General features: G+C 37.5%; 1 protein-coding gene across 2 annotated transcripts; it reads right to left on the reverse strand.

Moving 5' to 3' along the window:
• Positions 1–888: 888 nt before the first annotated feature.
• Positions 889–27,668, reverse strand: RSPH9 (radial spoke head component 9). 2 transcript variants are annotated; one of them, XM_070950037.1, is made up of 5 exons: positions 27,442–27,668; positions 23,355–23,514; positions 19,645–19,729; positions 17,648–17,794; positions 889–1,049 (listed from the first exon to the last, which is right to left on the reverse strand). In XM_070950037.1, exons 1-5 carry the CDS (start codon positions 27,666–27,668, stop codon positions 889–891), a joined length of 780 nt encoding a protein of 259 aa, XP_070806138.1. The 2 variants fall into 2 exon arrangements, with proteins under 2 accessions (XP_070806138.1, XP_070806131.1); XM_070950030.1 differs by having other exon boundaries at positions 19,645–19,774.
• Between the last annotated feature and the right edge of the window lie 222 nt (positions 27,669–27,890).

The raw sequence follows: 27,890 nt of genomic DNA on the forward strand, positions 1-27,890 counted from the left end.
TGGAAGAGTTCTTTTTAAAAAATCATAGAATCCAGATCCCTGCCCAGTACAAGAATCACCAGTGCTAGAATATCTCCAGAAAATGTCCACTTTCTCCTTAAGTAGTCTATTGTTGAATAGCATAACATTACATTTTCCTGTCCAATCACAGTCTGCTTCCTTGTAATTTAAGTAATTTTTTTTCATCTAAGATTTTCCTTCCTTACAGACCCTTTATTATCTGATTACTGTCCTCTGGACACACACTACTTTGTCATTCCTAAAATACACATCAAAAATTGGGTGCAATATCCTCAGTGTGGTCTGACAAATCTATTTTGACTCTCCATACTTTTGTGGATGGAGCTAAGGATTGCATTTGGGTTTTTTTTGGTAACTATTCTACAGGATTCCCAGATTCTTTTTGCATATAATCCTGCCCCGTATGATTTTCTACCCCCAACTCTATGTTCAGATCTTTGATTTGTTGTGTGTGCATGCACTATTGTAAACATCTATAGAGATTCTCAGTTATCCAGGTTGTCCCAAAGGTGCTTTTTCAAAAAGCATCTGGACTTTGTTTTTCCTTGAAGACATTTCACTTCTCATCCAAGAAGCGTCTTCAGTTCCAACTGAATGGTGGAGGATGGAAGGATTTATATTCCTTGCAGTTGTCTGGTCGTTGGCACTCTTTCTGAGAGTCATTGGGGCCACCTGGAGGTTTATCCCTCAAGGTTACCTGAATAGTGAAAGTGGGTGTGAAACAACTCAACTACTGAACATGTTTTTAAAATATAGGTCACAAAGAAGTAGCCTGATTTCACACCGATTTATTAAATCAAAAATATAGACATAAAATAATTGCAACATTAGGACATAACTTCCTTAATTTTCTTGTGTTTGTGAACTTCACAACATGAAGGGTAAGTCTATGTTCTTCTCTCCATGGCCAAAATAGATATAACCATGCTGTTTAGTATTAGGAACATGATAGAATGTGAGTCCAGGCCAGAGTAGACTTCGCAGCACTACTACTCTGCTTCCTCTCTCTACTTGGATGCTCCAGGACCCTATAGAAAAAACAAATGTTTACAAATATCACCATATACAATGAGATCAAAGATACTTTAGCAGAAAAACAGCAATAGAGGAATTAGGAGCAACAAGCACGTATACTTTGTTCCACGCAATCTATGTACAGTAATTTCTTTGGAAACTGCAGTAATCTTTCCTGTATAAAACGGAACATCTCCTCGCCATCATTCCTATGTGTTGCTCACATATTGGAAATGAAAAAAGTACAATATTTCTATGAGTTATCTGAATCCTCTTCCTATCAGATTTAAGGCTTTAAAAATATCTATTATATATATATATACAAACTATACCATGAAAAGTAATGTTTATTTAGTTCCTAAAATAAATCTAGTAATATCTACAAAGGTCTCCCTTACTCCAAGAGTAATAATTTGCCTCTGGATATTTTGCGCTTGTTTTATTATGCAAAATTAGTTATCTTTTCCTTTTCTAATAATGGCAATCTCTTCTTAATTTTGAAGCAAGGTGCAAGGAAGAGAGAAGTGCTCTTTTCCCCCTAAAGGAAGAATTCAGATGTATTGAATATCATACTACTGTGTTTTGAATTGTGATGAGGTATTATTGTTCTAAGGGTAAAATTAGTGCTTTAGTTCCTGAAAAGCAAAAGTAAGAAAAAGAAACGGCAGAGAGAGAGTCACAAAGCCTCCATTAATTTACAGAACAATTCATTTTCCTTGGTATCTTATGTGGTTCCAACTTTGAAGAAAAGGAGTATTAAGGTAGTAAAAGGATTAGTTTCAATGTTAATTTATGCTTTGGTGATGCCAAGAATATTAAAGTATCATTCAAACCTAGACTGATCAATGGGTTCTGAACTAATAACCAGAGAACTATGGGAGTGAAAAAAGGAGTATTATAGTGGATACGCTTCGTCCAACTTGACAAAATTGGAGAATAATCCCAGTAAATATTAAATAGAAATATTCACAGATGGAAATGTTCAGGTAGTTCCTAGAAAAAGAACTATAGATATCTTAATACAATGCTATTCTTGTGGCAAATTCTTTGTGCTTTCTGAATTCCATATCAAAATGAGTGTTCAAGAATCTAAATTAGATACCACAATACTGATCACCATACTGTAATACTGGTGTTAAGATAATAATTTACTTAATGATGCACTTTTGAATACTTCAGTGACACACACTATTATTTGCTGAAAGTTGAGCTGACCAGTCCCTCCAATTCAACCAATAATGATCTGTGTCTTCCCCCCACCCCATTTAATTTCCACCACATACTCTCCGTGGGATATCCTCTTTGGGACTGCCATTAAAGGCCATTCACAAATTACAGCTGGTGACCAGAGCAGCTGCTTCCTTTATAAGCAGAAAACTACATAACAAGCACAACTTTTTTTACCGGGTTCCTGCCAAACAAATGTCAGATCCACTGTTTCTCCTTTGTTAGACTTGAAGCAGCAAAATCAAAGCCTCACCTAATCCAAGACTGAGCATTACCTTTTTTGTTAATAATCAACACAAACATTTCACATAATCAAGTTCAAGGTGGAATTTAATGAAATTTTAATGATATTTTATGAAGTAAGGAGATGCAGTTTCTTTAAAGTTTCCTTTAAAAGATCAGTCATTCGATTTAAATATAAATTGTCAACAAAGAAAGGTAATTTTCATAGGTATTTTTAAAGATAGCTGCCATGGTGCTTTCTAGTTAATTGTTGCCAGCATCTAACCATCATCAGGAAGCAAATGACAAGCAGCATTAAAGGAGGAAAAACTTTTTCAGAACATTGATAAATCATCACCGAAAATAAAACAAATACTCGGAGATCTATGAAGGCTGTAAATCTTGCTAAATTCCAACCTGGTTTTTGCCACATAGACTCTAGCATAAAAGGCTGTTATTGTTGCTGCTCTTTTATCCAACTCTTTTATTTCAGTATATGCTATGTAAGCCATCCAAATGTCAAATTTATCACAGGCAGAATAAAGAATTATACTATTCATTTTATAGTTTCTTCAATACTCAGAAATTCTCAGAGGGAGAGAAACTCCTTTAAAATGTGTTGAATTATGGGCATGATTACTTTGCCTGCTCTTTCGGCTGTTTTTAATACCAACAACAATAACCTGTATCAGCTCTGCAGGTTTGGGAATGGGAGGTACCATTTTGAGGTGATCCTCCTCCTTTCTCTGTGATTGATTCCAGGAGATGTTAGTGGGGAAGGGGAGGTCAAACCATAGGCCCCTGCAGTATGGGGTGCCTCAGAGCTTGGGTCTCTCCCCTCTCCTCTTAACATCTACTTGAAGCCGCTGATAAATTGTCTTTGGCTCAATCCTGACAAGATGGAATGGCTCTAGGGTTTTGGTCCCCCAAGGGCTGCTGACTTGTCATCTTTGACTCTGGGTGGGGTTGCACAGATGCACTGATCTGCAAGTCTTCTATGCCAACTGTGTCTTTTCCTGGACTGGGAGGCCCCGCTAATGGTCACTCATGCCTTAGTCACCTCCCATTTGGATTATTGCAATGTGTTTTATATGGGCTGTCCTTGAAGACCACTCAGAAATTGTAACTGGTCCAGAATGCAGCAGTACACATAGTATTAGGTGCCCATTAGTTCATCCATGTTACACCTCTATTTCAAAAGCTGAACTGGCTGCCAGTTCTCTTCTGGATGCAATTTAGGGTGCTGGTTATCACCTTTAAAGGACCTGGTTATTTGCAGGGCTACCTTTTCCTAAGAATATCTGTCCATCCCACTAGAACTGATAGCGATGAGAGAAAGTGACTGGCTCAAGATCACCCAGCTAGCTTTGTGCCTAAGATGAGACTAGAATTCAGAGTCTCCCAGTTTCTAGCCTGATACCTTAATCACTACAACAAACTTGCTTTCCTTGTACTGTGGCAAATGCTAATGCCTGTTAACCTCTTTTAATTACTATCTTAGTTAATTGGACAAGACTGATATGTTTATAAGTAAAACGGGCACTTCCTACCTCAGTACTGAAGTTTTTATCTTCAGTGGATAGAGGGAAGCAGTAGTAAGTAGACAAATCTTCGAGTTGCTCATGGGACACCCCAGCTGCATTATGTCAGCTATGTTGAAGATCAAGAGTATAATATACTCATGAAAGAGGCTTTGCAGAGTTACTTCTTAAATATTTTTAAAATAAAGAAAATTTGCTTTTCAAGCTGCACTTGGCAGAGATACCCAAACCTAATGTTGCCTCAATTTTTTTAAAAAAAAAATTGGCCTGTGAGCTCCAAAAGGAGAAAGAGGTGTGGGAGGAAAGGGCCTGGGAAAATTATCCTTTGGATGAAGATTGTGAACTTCCGATTCCCACTCTGGAGCAGGCTACAGTCTTCACCCTGCCAAATATGGGTGGGAATGCTAGGGAGGTGCCTACAATTTTCCAAACAAGACATTGCTTGGAATGTTTTTTTGCTCAACCAACCACTGCCTTTTTGATGGACCATCTGTCAGAAACCATCTACCTCCCTCTCATATTCTGCTTTTTGTCTAGTCTGTCACCAAATTCGTATTTCACCCTCATGTCTGTCTGGTCTCTGGCCTGAAACATTTACTATAAATTTAGTTATGGGGATTATTTTAAAAACTAATGTTAAACTGGGAAGCGCTTGAAACAACAGAGAGCTGATCCACTTCAAATCCACTCTTCCATAACACTGCTGCTTTGGATGTATTTCAAAGTTTATGTTCTGGTGTGGTGCCTGGCAGGAAAGCAAGTAAGTCATCATTTAGTAAAATTTGATGGTCCCAAAAGGTAGTATCAGGATAATAAAAACAAAAACACCTGACTCTGAAGTTATTACAATTAAGAGAGTAGCAGAATTATACTAACACACATTTATTTTGCATATAAAATTGGCTAAGTTCATAGACATTTGTGTCTTTTATTGGTCTTCACTTCCCAGATGTTAGAATCTCAACAGAACTACATTAGTTTATTTCTTTAGCGTTCGTATGTAAAGTTCCATTTAGATTTTATAATGCTTGTATCTTTCCCTATATATTTAGCATAGCAATAGCACTTAGACTTATGTACCATTTCATAGTGCTTTACAGCCCTCTCTAAGCAGTTTACATTTTACCGACCTCAGAAGGATGGAAGGCTGAGTCAACCTTGAGGTAGTCAGGATCAAACTGTTGGCAGTTCTGCATTCTAACCACTGCACCACCACGGCTCTATAGATATCATTATACAACTATATATAGTTTTCCCAAATCTTATGCACTTTGTACAGATTTAACTGGAAGGGCAATCCATACTATCAATTTAATAGAATTTAATATGATGCATTATTAACATCATTCTCCCACAGAAGAGATTAGCCCTGACCTATTGGCATTTAGAAAATCCCTGAAAACATGGTTCTTGGTGATCCTAGGAAAAGGGGAGCCCACAAGATTTTTAACATTGGATGTAGGATGTTCTCCATTCCACTCATTCTTATTTATATTTGTGCTTAATTGCTTTGTTTTAATTGGCTGTCTTATCGTATGCCATCCAGAGTCATATATGTGAGATGGGTATATAAGTCTGATAAATAATATAATATAATTAAATTATTTATGCCTTTCAAAACGTATCTGAATTTATTTGATTATCAGTAGTGAAATGAAAAGCTTAATTTAATAACATTCTTAAAAGTCACTTCATATAACAGCAAAAATCTCACTGTCTATGATATTTCTTTGCTAAAAGCAGGCTACCTAAATCTATTTTATATTCATTGTGCATATCACCATGGACCACTAAATAAACTAGTACCAATCTATAGAAATACTTCCAAGAGAAATTCTTGGATATATACTTTAGCCTCCTAACTGCCGTGATAGGAAAGCGTTCATCTAATAACTTTTTTAATCTATGAAGATCTACTGTGAACTTTTCTCTAAATTATTCCCAAGGGACAAATTGTGCTTGTCCTTGAGAAGTGATAAATCATAGTCAGTACCTACCCTTGTACTCACAGCATGAACTGTAGCAGGACTGAAAATGCAGTCCTGAGATGTAGCACTTATGGAGAAGGGACTTGATGGATAAGCACTGAACTTCACCAGCTAGCAAAATATTCCTCTCCAGCTTCTAGCGTTAATATCAGAAAAGAGAAAGGAGCCCAAAAGCACAAGATGGACAGCTGACTAAAACCTATCTCCCCCATTTACATGACAGTAGTAACTATTGTATGGCAAAGATAGTATATTTCCCAATATTTCTTGCTAAAGCGTATTCAATTTGGAGCTTAGCTCTGAGCCTTATCTCAGCCTATCATGTAAATTTTTAGATAATGAATACAGTCTAGTTGTGCTTATTTTGCAAGCCTTTTAAGGTTCATGACTTTAAAACTATGAACCCTGAGTTACAATTTTGTGACTGTTTATCTAATTCAGAGGGAAAAACATAACAACATTAAAAGACGTAAGATTTTTAGTCTTGGAGCAGTCTGTGCTAATAAAATAGTACAGATTCTAGTCTATTAATTCTTCCGTTCAAGTCCAAGTATATTATTTTTAAAACGTATTCAGAACAAAAAGTTTTCCAAGTAATCACTAAGATTTCAGTCATAAGTTCTGAGGACCCTTAAATTACATGGAACCTTTTTTCTTGGTTATATGCTTCTGCAGGATTTTAATAGAGACAGCAAAGGCAGTTGCTATAGAAACATCTTTGGAACATGCTAGGCAGTACGTAGCATCTACCTGAAAAGCCCTTGGATTAATATATCATCTTCACAGTTCTTCAAATCCTATTGATCAAGCAGAATAAAATGGAAATAGTATTTTGCCTCATTCATTATATCAAATGAAATTGGGCCTCTTTTAAACATTACTGTTAGTTTCCAAATTGAGGTAATTTTTTCAAATTTGTACCCTTTGTTAGAAGATTCATCAGATGATCAAAGAAACAATGACTTGCTTTGTTTTAGCATTATGATTCTTCTGCTTTTTTTGGTTTTAGATATTCTTGCTTTCACAGTAATGGCTATTTCAGCAACAATAATAATAGAGTGCTTTTTGTATTTTTGGTATTTCTTAAATCAAGTTAAAATATTTATCTTTTACAAATGTTATAGCCACCTCATGTCTTGATTTGATTATTGGTTTTGAGTTAAGAAAAACAGTAATTAGGAGTTCCATTATGATTAAAAGACTGTTCTGAATAGCCTATCCCAAAATAAAGTAAAAATCTGTATTGCCAGAATGGATCAGTCTGGCAAGTACTTTACCTCATCAAATAATCTGCTTATTATCCAATAAAAAAAGGAATATTCTAATCTACAAAGATCACTGACTAACTTGGATAATTTTCCACTTCTCGGCTTTTCATATGCTAAATCTAAACTAATTAAAGACATCAAAGCTTCTCTGCCATTGGTTTGAATCTAAGCTTTACATTATGATATATTACTTAATATGTCATCAATTTCTAAATGGACCCACATCTACAATAAACCAAAATATATGCATTAATAATAAATACAGAAACTATATCATAAATTACTATAACAGAAAATAATAGGTATATTGATAATAGGTTTTGAATTAATACCCTTCTGAACAGGTTTGTTTTTAAAGTATTCCTAAAGATCAGTCATGGTGGAGCCATTCTGTCGTCTGGTTGATATACAGGATAAGACCCATTGATGACAAAAGTTTATCACGTTCCTCCAGATCCCAGATATGAAAGTAACTCTATGCATCTCTGCGTGAAACTCAGGCACTGGAAAAGTAGGATTTATTTGAAATGGATGATCTGAGGATTCCCAGGTGCCAATCCATGTCAAAACTCTCTCTCTCTCTCTCTCTCTCAGATCTGAGTAACCAAACATATGTTATAAAATACATACATATATTTACAGTGTATGATCCAAATCATTACAATTTATTAAAATAATACAAGTCTATATCAGGCCTGAGCCAGAATTACAAACTTGAATTCTTTTTTAGGATTACCATAGATCAGGTAGATTTGCTATTTCTTTTTGGAACTATGAGTCAGATGATTTAGAGCAGGGCTGTCAAACTCCTGGGCCGCGGGCTGGATGCGTCAGGCACTGGCCACCCCCACGACCGGTTTAGCGAAAGGGGAAAAAATCCTGATATGCCACGTGACGATGTGAGTTTGACATCCCTGATTTAGGGTAGCAATACAGATCCAGCCTTTGGGCCATAGGTTGCTGACCCCTGATGTAAAGCTTATGAAATTCTTGTTCTTTTCATCCCTTATCTGCTTTTTTCCCAAAACATGAATATACAGCAATAAATAGGCTTTGCTATGTTACTTTCAACCATAAGAAAATGAATGGAATTTTTTCCTTCCTATTTTAAATAAATCATAGCTCCCTATGTCATCTAAAAAAAGAGAACTAATCTACTTAAATTAGGTATAGATTCCCAGCAATACTAGGATTACATAATGTACTCCTTCTAAGAAAAAAATCTGCAAATTGTCAGTTTAGACAATCTATTTTATGGCGGCCTGTTGCTTGAATATTTAATGGGAATTCATTATACCTCTCTATATCTTGTATATACACTTAATTTCTCTTTTATTACACCAAATATTGTGGTAGCCTTTCTCTTTTAAAGAATCTCTAAATCTGAGCCGATAAGATATTGGTTCTTTCATTTCTATTACATCATATCAGAATATGTAATAAATTATAAAAATGAGTTTCAGTTATGACTTACTCCCAGAACATTTATTTTCACAGCAGTCCTGTTATGGCTATTCTTGAAATTTTGTGAATATACTGCCAAGACTAAAACAAAGACCATTCAATAACTATGACCATTCATTGCATTAAGTTGTGATGTGGTTTTAAAAATTCTGATTTAGAACTATGAGTGAATCCTATTTTTGTTTGTCATGCTCTACAAAACATATGGATGAAATTGGTCTTGGAATGCCTTCCATATAAAAATGAGTCATATTAAATCTTTCCTTTGCATTACATCCCATATAGCCGTGATGGCGAACCTGTGGCACACATAGCCATATCAGTGGGCACGCCAGCTCAGCTCTGCCGGCCAGCTGATTTTCGGGCCTTCTGGGCCCACTAGAAGTAGGAAAACAGGCTGTTTCCTGCCTCCGGAGGGCCTGGGGGGAGGAGGGGAAAGGCCCGTTTTTCTTTCTTACCTGGTTCCAGATCCTCTCTATGCATCTGCAGACGGCGAAAACAGCCTTTCCCACTTCTTCGGAGGCCCTCCAGAGGCCTGAAATGGCCCATTTCCCAACTCTCGGTGGGACAGGAAGTGACGTTTTTTGCTGTCCCCAGCCTCCAGAGACACCTAGAGAGGCTCTGGAGCCTGGGGACAGCAAAAAATGTCACTCCTTGTCCCACTGAGAGTTGGGAAATGGGCCCTTTCAGGCCTCTGAGGGAGTGGGAAAGGCTCTTTCACCCTTCCCAGATGCATAGAGAGGATCTGGAGCCAGGTAAGAAACAAAAACGGGCCTACCAGACCATCGCGTGCCAGGAGCGGGAGGGGGGGTTGTGCATGCATGCGCAGGGCAGGGCACATAGAATTATGGGTGTGGGCACGCACACGCGCGAACCTCCCCTGCCCCCCTCTCTCCTGGCACGCGATGGCAAAAAGGTTAGCCATCACTGCCATATAGTTTTCTCCATCTGTTTTTCAATGTTAGTTATCATCTCTATTAGATAGTATAAATAATAAACTACTTTCAAAAAAAATAAAAAGATCACACAGAAATCAGATAACAAACATAATTGATATATTTTTAAATAATCAAGCTAACATCATACTACATTTCTTTATACAGAGGTAATCAACCTGTGTCCTCCAAATTTTACTCCAGATGTTTTGTCCATCATCTCTAAATAGCAAACCAATATTGAATGATGATGGAGTCATTTTTCAGCACATCTGCTTACAACATCAATCTGAATCAGAAACAATGGCAAATGTTAGATTTATCTAATCTTTGAAGAGATACTTCAATTGTATAACATCACTAAAAGAAAAGGTGACTCAGGAATCACAGTATATATCCCAGAGGGTCAGTTAAATCCCTTTAGTTAAAATATGAAAAATGATCTGCAGCTATATTCTTGAAATGTTAAAATAATACTGTGTCTGTGTCCTCAAATATTCAGTAGTGCAGGAAAAATATGGGTGGTTAGAAAAATGAAAAGCAGTCATTCTGACTGGTTCTGTTCATATTACTATGTTCCATAAGGATTGATTCCAGAAAAAAAAAAATCATACTTCCAGGGAACACCCTAATGATCAGTGTAGGAATAGCAAAATGTTAGTACAGATAAGATTCTTGGCATGAAGAGGCTGAATGTGCGGCCTTTGATAAGAAAAATCATGAGAGAGCCTGATCTAAACACATAAAATGTTGGTACTAAAGAAATCTACTGAAAAGGCCAATATGTCTTTTTGAAAATTGTGTGAGCTGCAGCGGAGCTGACAGTCTCCTCTCCATATCCATAGTTCAAGAGGTCAATATATACCACACACAGTCTGGTTCCTCTGTCTTCACCTCACTAAAAGAGTCCAAAACTTTCTCATATTACTTCATTAGGATTTGTTCCTGCAGTGCTATTGAGCCTGGCACCACAGTGCCCCCTACTGGAGTTGGTTGACATAACAGCCCAAAGTTTAAACAGTTTGAAGACAGAGGAAAAAGGAAAGACAAAGTCCATTTACCTGCTATCTTGGCTAGCGGCCAGATTATTATATCCCTCCAGTCTGGGGAATAATTTATTTTCTAAACCGGCAAATGAGTTTGCTACTTCAGCAACTCATATACGTGGATCCTGGCATTGCTTCATGGATTTTTCTTTTTTGTTGAGTGTTGTACCATTTCCAAGTTTTGAAAGTACAGATTTTGAATGATGCCCTTCTCCACTGACAAATGCACCAGACTCACTTTTCCTCTGACCCTGTTCCACTCCATCTTTCCAGATTCATCCCCTTCCCGGTCCTATTATTTCCCCAACACCATTATTTCGCCCTCATCCATTAACAGGCCTTTTAGTTTCATAAAACAGCTTGAAAGGGTCTTGTCCCCGTGTGGCTTTTGGCAGACTCAAAAGTAAAGTGCTTTGGCTCCCATCTTTCACAGGACTGTAGAGGTGCTGCTTAGTGTTAAACTATGAAGGGGGAAGGCTCGGGTCACATCTGTGAAACGTTAGGAGAGAGAGGAGGATGAGGAAAGTAGGTGGCCAGCACAGCACAACACTTTGTTGGGTTTTGCAAAGCCACTTGGGAGATAGGCAGCCATTTGTCTTGGAACCACTTCCATCCTATCCCGATAACAAGCTGCCTTGCCGTCTGCTTGCTGGCTAGGGGGCCGTAAATACCTTGGCAGACTTAGGCCTCTTGAATGGCTGGAGACAGAGCTTGATAGGGGATTAATCACTTTAGGAGGGGGGCTTTGAAGGGGAATTAATTAGCTGTGCTAATGCTTAGAGATAAAGCAGGTTCATGTTTCTCAGCCTCAGTCCTCCCAGTACTTGTGGCTTTTGTAAGATCCGGAAAAAAGAGTATCACAAAGACTTTGCAAATATTTGGAGAAATTCCACCAACGGTCCATTCATTGTTAGATACATGAATGTAAATTAATTTATCTGTTTATTTATTTATTATTGTTTCAATTTCTATAGCCACCTACCTCAAATTTATTATTTTGGGTAGCTATCAGCATGGGGGGGAAAGTTAAATAATAAAAACAAGAACAGACATGTAATCAGCAGCCAAAAAATTACAGGTAAAAACAAAAACAAAATTACTAATGATAAACCAACACAGCCATTGCACAGGCTTCGCCACACATTCAGATCCTCAGGCCCAGTGGTGAAACCATGCCTTTACAGGCCTTACAAAAAGCCAATGGGGTCAGGGCCATTCTAATTTTTTGGGGGTGATGGGGGATGATGTTCCAAAGGGCAGGCACTATGGCATAAAGACCCTCTTCCTGAGCCCCTACCAGATAACACTTGGCCCCTCCTGTCTGTAGTTCAATATTATACAATTCAGCTAATTCTCAGAGGCCTGCAAAAAAAGATTAATGCCAATCTGAAGCCAGAATTCAGTTCTAGTAATGAGCTACATCATTTTTCCTTAGTTTCGGAAAAGCTGGCATATGCACAAGTCACATATAGTTCTAAGAGACTATTATTAAAATATAGTACTGTATTGAACTACTGCCACATGTATGTTAGGAAGATCTATATCCTGAGACTAACTCTAAAAGCATGCCAACTTAACTGTAGACAAAACCCAGGTCAGCAATTTGTACAATACAAAATTACACCATATGTTTAGCATCGAGAAGCGATTCTCACATCTGCTACATTTGAGAAACAAAACATCCATAGGAAGCCTACGTTTGCTGAATCTGCTTCTCATATTTCAGATTTCACAGCTCTGTAGTGAGATATGTTTACATTCTCCCAGACACAGGAGTCATCATTCCATGATCATTTCTGTACAATTTTTTTCCTGTATCTTCCTGCAAAGACTTTCTTTGAGGAAAATAAAGAGAAGAAAAATTTGCTTTCACACAATTTGCCATTTTTTTTTTTAAAAAAAGTGGTTCTTTCCCCATCAATCTGAATATATCTTTGGTTATGTATTTATGATAATATGAATGAATGTTGACCGTGATTTACCTTATATAATTTTACACACCCCAGGCTATTTAATAACATCATTTATACAGAGCAGTACGAATGATGGAAGCCTTGCTTCGAGCCATATATATTGCTGTGGAAATATTTTCCTTTCTCACTCCAGCATTTTGCTTCCAAACTCGGTATAGTACATCATCAACTAAACAATGACTGGGTCATGTAAAACACAATTCCTCTGTTATGTCACAAGATATGCACAAGCAAATAAACTATATTATGGTGTGACATGATGAGCTTTATACTGGACTAAAGCCTTGGATTATATTGGATTAGAATTGATTGGCTTGGATTGGATTAGTTTTTTGTAGACTCAAAGGACTGGCAGGGACCTCAGAGGTCTTCTAGTCCAGCCCCCTGCCCTAGGCAGGAATCTTTATTCCATCCCAGAGAAATTGTTATCCAATCTTTTCTTGAAACCACAGGTGATGGAGCATCCACAACTCCAGAAGTTACGCTTCTGTTCCATTAACTAATTGTTCTCACTGTCAGGAAGTTTCTCCTTAGTTACAAGTTGTATCTCTAACTTCCAACCACTGCTTCTCGTCCTGCCCTCAGATGCTTTGGAGAATAAATCAACCCCCTCTTCTCTGTGACAGCCTTTCAAATATTGGAAGACAGCTATCATGTCACCCCTAAGCCTTTTCTTTGTTAGGCTAAACATATCTAATTGCCTTAGCCTTTCATCATTCAGTTTAGCCTCCAGACCCCCTTATCATCTTTGTTGCTCTTCTCTGCACTCTTTCTGGGTTCTCAGCATCTTTGTATTATGGTGACCAGAACTGGATGCAATATTCCAAATGTGGCCTTACTTCTATCACTTCTCATGTTCCTGATGCTATCTCTCTGTTGATGCAGCCTAGGACTGCATTGACTTTTCTGGCAGCTGCAGCACACTGCTGGCTCATACTTAAGTGGTGGTGCACTAGGACACCTAGATCCCTCTTACAGTTTTTATTGTTGGGCCAGGTGCTACCTATTCTGAGCATTTGGTTTTTCCTGCCGAAGTGCACAAACTTACCATATTTTTTGGAGTATAAGACGCACCTACCTTTTTTGGTGAGGAAAACAAGAAAAAGAAATCTGCCTCTGCCTCCCAGCAATTTTGCCTCGTTGCAGCAAACAGCAAACAGCCTGCTTTACTTTCATTTTCGTTTTCAGCATAGCTTGATTAGCACAAGAAAAAGAAAAATCTGCTCCCAGCAATTTACTTCCTTGCAGCAAACAGCAGAGGCCCACCCAAAACAGCTAAGAGGAAAACAGCTGAGAGTCGGGAGGCTGATCCAATCAACTTGTGCTAATTAGGCTGTGCTGAAGCAGAAAGGAGTTGTTTCTTCTTGCTGCTTGTTGCAAGGAGGTAAATTGCTGGGAGGCAAAGGCCAAAGGGTGGGGGCCAGTGGGTGGGTGGGGCTACATTCAGTGTATAAGACACACCCAAATTTTCACCCCCAAATTTTCACCCCCAAATTTTCATCCCCAAATTTTCATCCAAATTTTCACCTTTTAGGGGGGGAAAGGTGCATCTTATAGTCCGAAAAATACGGTACTTTTCTCACCGCTGAACTGCATCTTGTTGGATATAGTCCAATGCTCAAGTCTGTCAAAATCCTTCTGAATCTTAAGACTGTCTTCCAAAGGTGCAGTTCAGTGGTGAGAAAAGTTAATTTTTTTCCCCTCATCAATGAACTACTTCTTGTTGGATAAGGCCCAAGACTCAAGTCTGTTAAGATCCTTCTGAATCTTGAGTCTGTTTTCCAAAAGGTTAGCAATTCCCCCTAGCTTGGTGTCATCTGCCCCTTCAATCCCCTCATCTAGGTCCTTTATGAAGATGTTGAAGAACATTGGGTCCAAGACAGAACCTAGAGATATTCCACTGCATGCTTCCTTCCGTATAGATGCCATTCCACTGAGGACCATATGCTGCGGTTGGTCAGCCAACTGCAAATCCATCTGCTGGTAATACTGTCTATCCTATATCATATCATATTTCATACTAATCCCTCCTCATGAGGCAGACAAGTTTGTGATAATAAAAAGAATGTGAAAAATTGTGAAAATCACATAGTGAAAAATCACTATGAAGTTAAGAAAGGTAGCGGATGGTCTAAATCTTTTAAAAGATAAATGATTCACTAATATGGTAACTTTTATTTCTCTTTCTGCTTTTTTGCAATAATATCTAAATGCAAAAATCTATCCCTTAAAGTATTTTAAAATGTAAAATTGTCCCTAATTCCAATTTAGCAATTTCAGCTCATAAACAAACAACCTGAAATAAAAACAAGGGTTTCAAAAATACTTCAAGATGGCATACGTGTGCTAAATCTAATGCGGTTGCCAACTAAAAAGAATGAAGCAAAAATTCAGATACAAGGCAAAATCTTTGCTACAAATCAGTTCCTACCCTAAACCTAGCTTTCATAATTCCATAATTCTGTGAGCATCTTGCTTTAACATTTTATTAAATACAAGTCAAGGAAGCAGAAGGAATGGCATCGGTTAAATAACCATGGATTTTCATTGCCTTAGGAGCTACAATTTTTGCATACCATAACAAGTGTATGGTCACAATTCTCCACAGCTCAGACTGCTGCAGATTACCGACTATGTAGCTTAAGTGCAATAGTTCATCAAAGAAGAGATTGAACCAAACCTCCCCAAGATAGAAGGTTAGAGTTAACAAGGCCACATTTAGATAAGACAAAGCAATACTGGATGGAAAGGGCATGTAAAATGCTCATAAAAGCTTCTCTATCACTGGGAGTCTTATCTCACACAGCAGGACACCGGCTGCTACAAACCCTTCCTAATTAGGAGGAAACAGAAGAGTTTAAACAGCTCAGGGTGCTGACACATGAAGCAGACAAAACTGCCCACTGAAAAGATGTGACAGGCTTTGTAGGGCTCTTGTTTAAAAACGCACAGCACCGAAAATTTATTTTGTTATTATATAAAAAGGGAATGTGGCAGTTCCATTTAAACTCAATCCTTAAGTAGATTTAATTTAATTTAATTTAACTTAATTAATTAATTTAATTTAATTAATTAAATTTATATGCCACCCCTCTCCGAAGACTCTGTTTTCTCTCCAGTTTTCTACAAAATTAGTACTGTAGCTAATTGTCCTAAGATTATATGTGATTTTTCAACATGCATAGTTTTGCACACTACTACCCATAACATATGCAGGCAGTCCTTGATTTACAACAGTTCATTTAGTGACCGTTCAAACTTACAACAGCACTGAAGAAAGAGAGTCGTGACCGTTTTTCAAACTTACGACCATTGCATGATCACATGATCAAAATTCAGACACTTGGCAACTGGTCCATATTTATGACCTTTGCAGTGTTCTGGGATCATGTGATCCCCTTTTGCGACCTTCTGACAAGCAAAGTCAATGGGGAAGCCAGATTCACTTAACAACTGTATTATTAATTTAACAACTGCAGTGATTCACTTAACAACTGCAGCAAAAAAAGGTCATAAAGTGGTCGTAAAATGGAACAAAGCTCACTTAACAAACGTCTCACTTAGCAACATAAATTTTGAGCTCAATTGTGATAGTAAGTTGAGTGCTACCTGTACTTTTTGGACCTAGCTAAATAATAAATAATAAAGTTACAAATTATTTCAAAAATGACAATACTCGTAGTCCTCAACCTATGACCACAATTGATCCCAAAATTTATGTCGTTAAGTGAGAAATTTATTAAGTGAGTCTTGCCCAATTTTATGACTTTTCTTGCCACATTGGTTAAGTGAATCACTGCAGTTGTTAAATTAGTAATATGGTTGTTAAGTGAATCTGGCTTCCCCATTGACTTTGCTTGTCAGAAAGTTGCAGGAAATGATCACATGACCCCAGGATACTGCAACTGTCATAAATGTGAATCAGTTGTCAAACATCTGAATGTAATTCATGTCACCATGGGGATGCTGCAACAGTCATAAGTGTTAAAAATGGTCATAAGTAACTTTTTTCACTGCCGTTGTAACTTCAAATGGTCACTAAGCAAGCTGGAAGTCGAAGACTACCTGTATAAGGCCATCCATGTCTTGATAGTTTTCATTTCCTCAAATTATTTCTTTTCATTAAAAAAAGAAATTGTGATGGTTTTTTATATCCTTAAATGAACACTGGTGCAGCATTTTAGTTTTTGCATGTGTTACATGCTTTTGTCTGTGGAATCTGATTTACTGGTTATTGTTTATTATTTTATTTAGTAAAAATGTATGCCAGAGCTGAATGGCTGCATGCATTTATCTTAGGACTGCAGAAAACATTTGAAAGGGGTATTTCACAAAACATACTGGCACTATGTAGCAGCATTCCTCAAAGTGCTAAAAACAGACACATCCCGTGAAAAGCTCAGCAATTTCAGAAACTTTGCCAGTATAAAAGTGTTTCTGTGCATACAGATGAATATTAAGACAACTAGTGAATCTTCTGAAGCTGCTTTAACAATTCAAAGAGAGTCTTCCACAGAGCATGCAGGCTCTTCTACAAGGTTTTGTATAGCGTAAAACATATTATTTGATTTTGTTTTCTATTTTGAGAATTGCTGTAATGAAAAACAGTTATGCCTCTTCAAAGTAAATTCATATATTCAGAGAAGGGAATAAATTTTAAGAATGGGAACATTATACACAAATTCTCACTCAATTCAACCTGAGTCAAAGAATGAAATTTACTTATATGCACCTGTATTATCTTATGTGTTCCTCCCAATTTCAGTTTAAGGATAAGAGAAATGAAGGTTAATCCAAAAGCTGAATGGCTAAAACATGCTAAGTGAAACTTATGAAATTAATCATTGTTTCTTTTACACAACAAAAAACAAATACCTCCTCTTTACTAGGCCCCAAGTGCCACCCACTGCCTTTTTCATTTTGCATGTGGGATAGTACTTTTTCCTACCTTTAGGGATATCATGTTCAAGAGAATCCAAAAAGTCAATGGCTGGATCCAAGTCAGCTTTTTCCAGCAGAGTTTTATTCTTCAATTTTACAGGCTCAGTAAAATGGAAATAGGAGCTTAACTTTTTTGCTTCTGTCAGGGACAAACCTATTGATGAAAGTGAAAAAAGGAAATCAGCACTGCTTAGTAGCCTCTTTTAGTATATTGCCATTCTTCAATTAATGAAAGTTCACTTTCTTAATTGACCTACGAAATATTTAGGCATTTTATTTATTTGACTGATTAATTGATTGATTGATATCCCATCTTTACTTGTACAACTGAAGGTAGTATACATAAGGTTCCTACCTCTTATTTTTTACACAATACCCTGGGCACTGATGGTATTAGTTAGGTAAATGGACAAATACATTAGAAATGGATAGTGAGAAATATTAAGTAATTTTAGTCACATTTGAAACCGGGAGTTGATAAAAAAAAAAATCTTTCAGTGGAAAAGTCCAATAGAATTCTGAAGCATATTAACACGAAATGTTGCAATACCTAAACTCAGAGGACATTTCTTAGCCTCAGAGATCTCTCTGGCTGTGAAAACAACATGGACAGCTTCCCACCATTTTGACATGGGAAAATATGGAAAGCTATATTAACTGTAAAATAGGAATATAATCACTAAAAATAAAAAAAAATTCCCAAACTCTTCTGCTAAAAAGCCATCCTGATCTACTAATGATATCACTCTGCATCCCTAATCCCCACCCGTAAAAGTTAAGAAGAGGCCCTGCTAACCCATGTCATAAAAGAGCTGAGGGGAGAAGACACATGTTCCTCTGCTAAGTTTATGTCAGTATAGCAAATGTGAACATCCAGCTAAGCCCGTATGTTGCTAGATGGAAAAGAGTACTCATCAGGATAGGATAACTCATGACATATAAGACTGTATTCCGCAAAGAGAGGGAACTTACTGCCCTCCAGATGTTTGGGACAAATTCCATGGTTCTTCTCATCAGTTGGAGCTATGTAGCACAACATTTCTGAAAAACACTGCATACATACCCCTGCTTTACACTCTTGTGAATTCAGAGTTTCCCTCTGCACTGTTGAAACCTAGTCAGCATGGTAACAGCACTTCTTAGAATAGCTAGAATGTCTTGAGCAAAAATGTGAACTTGGAGAAGGGTGCCTTTTCCCCCTTATTTTACAGCTACTGTTGCCAGATAATAAACTAGGAGTTCAAACGGCATGTCCCTTTTTTCCCCCTCTTTTCCTCACAGCAGCACTTACAACACTGGGGTGAAAGAGGAGCTTCCATCTAGATCTCTTCATTTTTTATTTATTTATTTTTTGTTGTTTATTTGCACAATACACTGACTCTGCAACTGAGATGGTGAAAAAGCCTGAGCGTTTGTGTCTGTGTGTGCGTGTGTGTGTGTGCGTTTGTGTGTGCGTGTGCATTTTGCAAGAACAAAGAAAAAGAGGACTGCATGCCTTCAAACTGTTCAATCAGAAGGGTCAATGTGGCTTAAAGAAGAAAGTGCCCTTTCCCCATGAGGGTTCCATACAATAACAGCCACCAAGATTTCGAACCAATAAACATGTTACACATGAATTTATAAATCATGAGGCAGAAGTTGGAAACTAACTGTATGGCTTGATATTCACATCTTTCCACTTTGCTCTGGTGCACTAAAAGTGAAGAACTATGTGGAGAAACTCTAATGGCTAACATTTCTATTTCCATTATGCAGTACGTACAGCAAAAAATTGAGCAGCAGGAATAACTTACCCTCTCCTATTCTGAAATTTTTATGTGTGCTTTACACACATCCCGCTTCCTTATATGCACAATACATAAAACTTGGGTATCTGCCATGTGCACAGGTATGTCTGTCATATATGAGCTGTGATTGACTGTTGAACAAAATTACAAACCAATATATGTGATTATGGTTATTTTAGAGTTCAAAGACAACAGAACTGTCCTCACACAAATTTACCTTCAAAGCTCCTGTTCACATGCACGGGTCCAAGTGGAGATTTTACATATGCGCCCCGTGGAACAATACCCACTTCTTGATCTATCTGATGTATTGTGGCTACCAGACGGATCTCCTCCTTAACCAAGGGCTATAAGAAAAAGCAAACATTAAAATCTATTTCCTATATTTTATAAGAATGAGACTCGGGAGAGAATAATATTCCTTCAATCTAATACAATAAGTATGAAAACTGCCTAGAGTCACTGGAAGTCAGGTGGGCATAAAAATGTAATAAATTGTTAATATTATTCCTACATTACTAATGAAAAAAATTAATTAGAATAATCATATCAATTCCTTTATAAAATTAGTACATTTCCCTCCTGATGAATTTAGAGGTAATTATATTCAGATATATTCACTGCATTTAATATATTTTTATTGCAAAAAAAATGGTGGAGAGGAAGTAGCTTTCTTCCTACTTAAATATCTTGCTTCTATTAAAAATAGAAAGGAAAATACAATTATGGAGAATTATGGAGAAAGGAATTCTATGAGATTACAAACAGTGCTTACTATTAGCAAAGTAAATAGAGAAGCCAGATTCACTTAACACCTTAATAACTGCAGTGATTCACTTAACAGATGTGGCAAGAAAGGTTGTAAAATGAGACAAAATTAACAAGTGTTTCACTACAGAAATTTGAGGCTCAATTGTGGTCATAAATCGAGGACTACCTGTAGGCTTATGATCAGCTATATAAAAGATCAATTTCCTATAGGAACCTCATTAGGTTTTTTAAAATATAAAAAAATAGGGACCAACAGAAGCAGACTTGACAGGAATAGGAGATTCAAAGGCCTGGTTAACTCTGTTGGTCTTGGTTTAATCTGATGTTGGTTTAATCTGATGAATGTGACTCATTTCTCAATATACTTTTATACTTTATTTTATATTATGATTATCTACTTCTAAAAATGTAATTTGTGTTGAGTTATTGTTAGTACTATTTTAATAGAAAAGTAGACAAAAAATGAAGTAAATAAATAAATATACACGGGGTCACAGGAATTTCTGATATTGATTGATGTAAAAAAAATACACCCTGCATTTATATTCTGCACTAAGACATTCTAAAGCAAATATAAAATTTCAATTTTACATTTAAAAATTATTTTCCTTTTATATCAAATACAAATGTAGAATACAATATTAACCAAAATATTTTAAATATTTTAAAGAAAGACAAAACAAATTAAGATTGCGGTCTAATTTTTTTCCTAACTTTACTCATTTCTGAGTATTTCAAGGGAGGATGAAAGGAGCTTTATTTTAAGGGGAATTCCAGAGCCAAGACACAGCCATTAAAATACTTTTTTCCATTATCCCAATTAAATATAATGTTGATTTGGCCTGAATGATGTGTACCTTAATTATAGTATGGGTAACTGTAATATGTTGTGTTTATGAGAATCCTAGGAAAGTACTGAGAAATTAATATTCAGACTAAAGATACATTGTATACCTCATATTCTGTATTTTTCTTCAATGCTTGAAGAATGCGTGAACAAGAATCTTGGGATTTTTACTTAGTTATCCAGTATTCATCAGTAAGTTTTAAGCCTTAGAAAAAATCTATGAGCTAAAGTCAGCTTGAACATGTATTTGTATTGAAAGTATCTAGTTTCCATTCACATTCACTCCTTTCAACATGTTTTCCCAAGTCTGATTAATATCTTAGTGACTATTAAGAATAACTCAGGGTGGGGAAGAAATTCTACCCTGCCAAATGATGTGAAGGCTGTTGTTTAAAACCTCTTGTAGTCTCCCATCTCTTAAAACAACCGTATTCAGGACTCCTTTCCCTACGCAAAGAAAATCAATAAGGAATTATTCTTTCATTACTGCTGCAAAAATACAAGTCTCATTTTCCCTTCTCAGCACTCAAAAGGTCCCTCTCTTTCTGAGCACTTTGAAGAAAATATTGTCTCTGCTGCTGATCTGAGGTGAAAAACTTGTACCAGGAGAGAAAAAGAATCTACAGTAGTGAATTGTAGAATTTTCATGTAGAAAACTTACATGGGCCAGAGATTCCCCAGTCCAGAACAAAATAATTGCATATTTTGATCTCCATCCCTTCTATTTGTAAAGAATAGCTATTCATCCAGTCAGAAACTTAATTCTCAAGTCTTGTGGACAACACCCATTTGTGCCTAGTATTAGTCATTCTGGACTAAACATCAACATGAAATTGCTAACAATGGAAAAAAACAAGAACAAATGTACTTCCCATTATTTTAGTAATCGTCTTTTTGTGCAATTTTATCCTAAATTAGCCAAAATAGCAGACTGCTATTTGTGGTTTCATCACTATGAAGTTCACAATACATATGAACCAATTGAAGAATACTGTATTAACAACAACCCCAGATTTAACAGTTGTCAGTAAAACAAAACAAAAATCCAGTCTAAACATCTGACTGACTGTATGCCAACCATGCTAATAAACCACCAATTATTATTATAAATTTTTAGCAATTTAGAAATCATACAAATAAAGGATTTTTCTCATTTTGGGAAAATGGGGGTCATGTTCTGCCTATAATCTTTTTCTTCCTCCAAAAACAGCACATCATTTAGAACACGGTGTTTGTTTGTTTGTTTGTTTGTTATACTATTTTTCAAATTTGCTTCTGGCAAATGTGTGGGTGGGAGTTTAAAATACCCAAATTCCAAATGTGCCAACCAATGCCTGTTCTTAATTTCTTCCATCTGTAACTGGGTAAAGAATGATCAGCTGAGAAAAATAAAGAGGAAACAGCAGACAAAATATCCTCTCAAACAGTCAGGTAGTTTTTCATTCTAATCTGCTCTTTTAAAGCCAGCAGCACTCAAGCATTCAATTATGGAAGACGTATCTTGAATTTCCCACTCCCAATTAATGTATTTGTAGTTTTTAAATTTTCTTTATACATGTGTTGGTTTTTGAGATTGGAGGGAAGGAAGCAAATGGCTAGCAGGATAGAACTTATAATTTAAAGATAGTTTTCTTCCTTTGGGATTTGAAGAAAGAATCATAGAGAATGTCTTTCTATTTTTAAATTAAACAAAAATTTAAACATTGGAAATGGTAAGGAAGATAGGCAAAGGATTATTAAGGATATATATAGTTTCTCTGGATTTCCCTATGCTCTTATATATATATAAGAGCATAAATGTATATATTTACTTTTTCTCCTCCCATTTTTTAAAAAGAAGCTCTGGGGTCACCTCAAGCTTTAAGATGGCTCTTGGACCTCTCTGTACCCCTCCCTTAAGGTCACTGTGAGAGAAAAGAATGGACGGAAAATTAAATCTGTTGGCTAAACCTATGATACTGGTTTAATTTACAGGATGTTGATTGTTGATTCCTGTCTCAGTGTCACTAAAACCAAATTCAAAAAGAACATTTAATCTATAGCAAAATAAATGTAAAACATAGACTGCAATCTTAAGTACTGTAGTTCATTCTTGAAGCAAAGAGTGACAAATGTCTGAAAAGTCAATGGGAATCCCACATTCTCTAACCAGGTTAGATAAAAGGATGAGTTAGAAATGCACCAAAAGTAAATAATCATGGTGAAAAGAAAATCATAACAAATATTTTTTAAGAAAACATACAAACAGATGATAAAGAATATTCATAAACACTTATGTACAAAGGTCAAACTATCACTCATTGACTTACTCCAATTTCTTCTTCATATGATCTTTCACCTTCTTCTTTTTTCTCAGGGGATTCATACTCATAAGAAGGGTCCCCTTGGAAACGTCCCTTTAATCCTGTAGTCATTGCAATAATTTCCTCTGAGGCAGGTGGCAGAAGACTCCAATCCACACCGTTCAAGCTATCCACCCCACAAAAAAAAAAATCAAATAGGCTTAGTGTTATTAAACAAGTTTTTTTAAAAAAATCAGAACCTTTTCTTTATAGACATTTATGGGGGTCTATCAAAAATCCCATTAAAATTGTCAAAACTGTCAACAACTGACAAGCAGAGTTGCAGTGGGGAATAGGACATCAGAAAAGACTCATCCAATTAGCATGAATGGCTCACAGATTGAATTTTAAGCCAAACAATCCCAATTTCAACTGCAGCAGTGCCATGAACCAAGTAGGTACACATTCTCACACACCCCACTCTTCATCATTTGCCATAAGGAGTATATTATGCTAATAATGAGGAGCCTGAGTGGTGTAGGAGGCTAATGCCTCCTACTAAGGCAGCATTTAACATCCAGCTGCCTGCAATTACTGCGAGTTCAATTCTCACCAGGCTCAAGGTCGACTCAGCCTTCCATCCTTTCTAAGGTGGGTAAAATGAGGACCCGGTTTGTGGGGGCAATAAGCTGACTTTGTATAAAATATACAAAAGTATGAAGGCTATTGCTTAACGCATTGGAAGCCGCCCTGAGTCTCCGGAGAAGGGCAGCATATAAAAATAAATTTAAAAAAATATATTGTATTAGACCTTATGGTAGTTGTAAGGATTACAACTTCTTAGTATAAATTATGTCCTGTATAAATATTTATTTTATTAACATGATTTATGTATGTCTCAATCATATTCAATAATCACATAAAATCATTAAGATCAAAACCGTAACACTGAAAAGAACATTAAAGTTTTGTACCGAAACATTAACTTTATGTTAAACATTCAAGTATTTATTTCTATATCTCTACCATTCAATGAAGCTTTTATTTGCCTTTATTTATATAACACACTAACAAAATCAATCTTATTTTACTAAAACCAACATTGCTAATTATTTTTGTTCTCTTTTTATAATCCACAAAGGTTCTTCCACAGGAATACAGTATTGAATGTTTAAATATGGGGAAATCACAGAAAATCAGTCATTTGTTTAGTTCAATAGCTTTTCTTCTGTTCCAAGATTGACTGTGCAGACCTTAAGATTTCAACATTATGTAAGCCCCTCTCTCCCCAACTTCTGCCTCACTTTCTTTTTTATAGTACCTTTTAGACCTGACTAAATTATTTGAAAGAAAAAAGTAAAATGAAATGATTATGCAAGCATGAACACGTGGTAACTTACAAAGCATCCATTTAACCCTGGAAGAAAAGATACCGACAGAGTGCTTCTTTGTATGCATTCCCACCCATTGCAAAACCCCATTCTGGGAGGATTTGCAGAACGCTTATATTTTGCCTGCTTAAAAGATGGAATGTTGACAAATTGTGATTGTCACAAATTTTGTTCATATTTGGCTGGTCTTAATAAATAAATCATTCCTGATCATGGATTTTATATTTTTTTTTTATAAGAAATTGGCAGAATCCAATTCTTGGGTTGAGAACTGTATTGTCATTTCACATTGCAGGGTGAATTGTTATTGCTCTGCTGAGCCCACATTAACAGACTTTTAAAATGGTCCTGATTCTTCCAGGATCAATAATAAAAACTGCAAATGAAAATCCTGTCCCTGAAGAGAAGTTGAGTTTTGCATTATAGGCATCATTAAAAAAAGAAAGCTAAGTTATTAAAGCTAAATAGTTCCTTTTTAAATCATTTTTTATTTTATTTTGTTTTATTTTTTTCATCAACTGGTTTCAGGTCTTTAGGACAGCAGGAGCTCCAGAAGCACACTGATTGCTATTGTTCCTATCAGCTAAAGATAGACTTTGACTTACAACCACAATTGATCCCAAAATTTCTGTTGCTAAGTGAGACTATTTTTAAGTGAAATTTGTCCCATTTTACAAACAGTTGTTAGGTGAATCACTGCAGTGGTTAAGTTAATAGCACACTTGTTAAGTAAATTTGGTTTCCCCGCTGATTTTCCTTGTCAGAAGGTCGCAAAATGTGCTCACATGACCCTGGGACACTGCAACCGTCATAAATGAGTCAGTTGCCAAGCAACTGGATTTTGATCACATGACCATGGGAATGCTGCAACGGCCATAAGTGTGAAAAATGGTCATAAGTCGCTTTTTTCAGTGCCGTTGTAACTTCGAACAGTCACTAAGTGAACTGTTGTAAGATGAGGATTACCTGTATTTGGCAATATTCTCTCCGCCTGACAAGGCTCCTCTGCCTGTTGGATAACCAGAACGTAAGAAATTCAACAGGTTCTGCTTCTCCTATCAAGGAATCAGGCTCTTGGAAACCCAGTACAAGTAGTCCTAGACTTCATTTAGTGACTATTCAAAGTTACAACAGCACTGAAAAAAGTGACTTATGACCATTTTTCATACTTATGACTGTTGCAGCATCCCCATAGTCACATGATTTACATTTGGATGCTTGCCAACTGATTTACATTTATGACGGTTGCAGTGTCCCGGAGTCATGTGATCACCTTCTGCAACCTTCTGACGAGCAAAGTCAACGGGGAAGCCAGGTTCACTTCACAAAAGTGTTACTAATTTAACAACTGCAGTGGTTCACTTAATACATGTGGCAAGAAAGGTCATAAAATGGGGCAAAACTCACTTAACAAATTTCTCCCTCAGCAACATATATTTTGGACTCAATTCCCGTCCCAATAAAGGAGAATATTTGTAGCTCATGGTTACAATGAGGGGTCTTTGGTGTTCTCTGAGCTTACTTGTTTTCTTGAAGACGTTTCATTACCGTAACTAGGTAACATCATCAGTGCTAGTAAGGAGGGCTATTTGCTGTCAGTTTATATTCTGGTATCTTGCCTGTCTGTGTGGGTGGGGGCAGTTTTAAGAGATTCTTTGGTTAGGCTGTTTACTGCTGGCTCTTTGGCACTTCCTGATTGGGGTATTGCTAACTTGATTATTGATTAACTTCAGACCAGGGCTGAAATTCAGCAGGTTCTGACAGGTTCTGGAGAACCGGTAGCATAAATTTAGAGCAGTTAGCAGTACCGGTAGCATAAATTTTGAGTAGTTCAGAAAACCGGCAAATACCACCTGTGGCTGGCCCCAGAGTGGGGTGGGAATGGAGATTTTGCAGTATCCTTCCCTTGGAGTGGGGAGGGAAAGGGGATTTTGCAGTATCCTTTCCCTGGGGTGGGGAAGGAATGGGGATTTTGCAGTATCTTTCCCAGTGATGGGTTTCAAAAGTTTTTACTACCGGTTCTGTGGATGTGGCTTGGTGGGCGTGGCATGGCATGGCTTGGTGGGCGTGGCTTGGTGGGCGTGGCAGGGAAAGGATACTGTAAAATCGCCATTCCCTCCCCACTCCAGGGGAAGGTTACTGCAAAATCCCCATTTCCTCTCCATCAGATAGGACTCAGGAAGCAGAGTACAAATAGGGGCGGGGCCAGTCAGAATTTTTACTACCGGTTCTCCAAACCACTCAAAATTTCCGCTACCGGTTCTCCAGAACCGGTCAGAACTTGCTGAAACCCACCTCTGGTCCTTCCCCTGGAGTGGAGAGGAAATGGGGATTTTGCAGTATCCTTCCCCTGCCACGCCCACCAAGCTATGCCCACAGAACCGGTAGTAAAAAAAAATTCGATTTCACCACTGCTTCAGACCAACCATCAAGTAAGCAATACCTAGTCAATTTGACTACCTTAATCAAGAATCAAACTTCATTCCTTCACTCCTTACTAGGCACTGATGATGTTACCAAGTCGGGGTAATGAAACGTCTGCAAGAAATCCAGCACGATCAGAGAGAGACCTCTCCATTGGGGTCGTAAGTCGAGGACTACCTGTACAGTGTTCAAGCGCGGGGAGTCTAGGGCCAACCCACTAGATCTCCACCAGATCCCCTGCTGTAGGATCACCCTCGAGTTGGACAAGCATAGGAGGTCTCCCAGCCGCGGCCGCCCACCTGTAGAGGCGGCTTCTGAGCCCAGCCCTGTCTGGTCCCAAGCCCTCGGCGATATAGTAGGCTCCTCGGACGCCTTGGATGCGGCCCCAGAGGCGGACCTGCTCGAAACGGTAATCCCTGCGCACCAGCAGCAGGGAGTTCCGCAAGGCGGCTCGCTTTTCCGGGCTCAAGCATATCCCGCTGCTGGCCACGAGGTCCAGCGCGTAAGGCAGCGTTTCAGCATCCATCGCTGCCGGGCCTGAGATTATTGACAAGCCCGGTGACGAGCGTCTCGTTGCCGAGCAACGGTTTCCCGGGTGCCGCGTTTCTCCCGATTATCGCGAGATCTGAGCCCTTCCAAAAAAAATCCCTGCCTGCGTTCCGGGATGCGTTCGAGCCTTTTTCTGCTCTATTAGGCGGGTCTTTGAATTCCCCGCCAAGAGGAGGCTTCTGTAGGAACAACTGTAGGA

The sequence above is a fragment of the Pituophis catenifer genome, unplaced genomic scaffold (genome assembly GCF_029215685.1).
Source record: "Pituophis catenifer annectens isolate HBS135680 unplaced genomic scaffold, rPitCat1.0.hap2 SCAF_1, whole genome shotgun sequence".
Lineage (NCBI taxonomy): Eukaryota > Metazoa > Chordata > Lepidosauria > Squamata > Colubridae > Pituophis > Pituophis catenifer.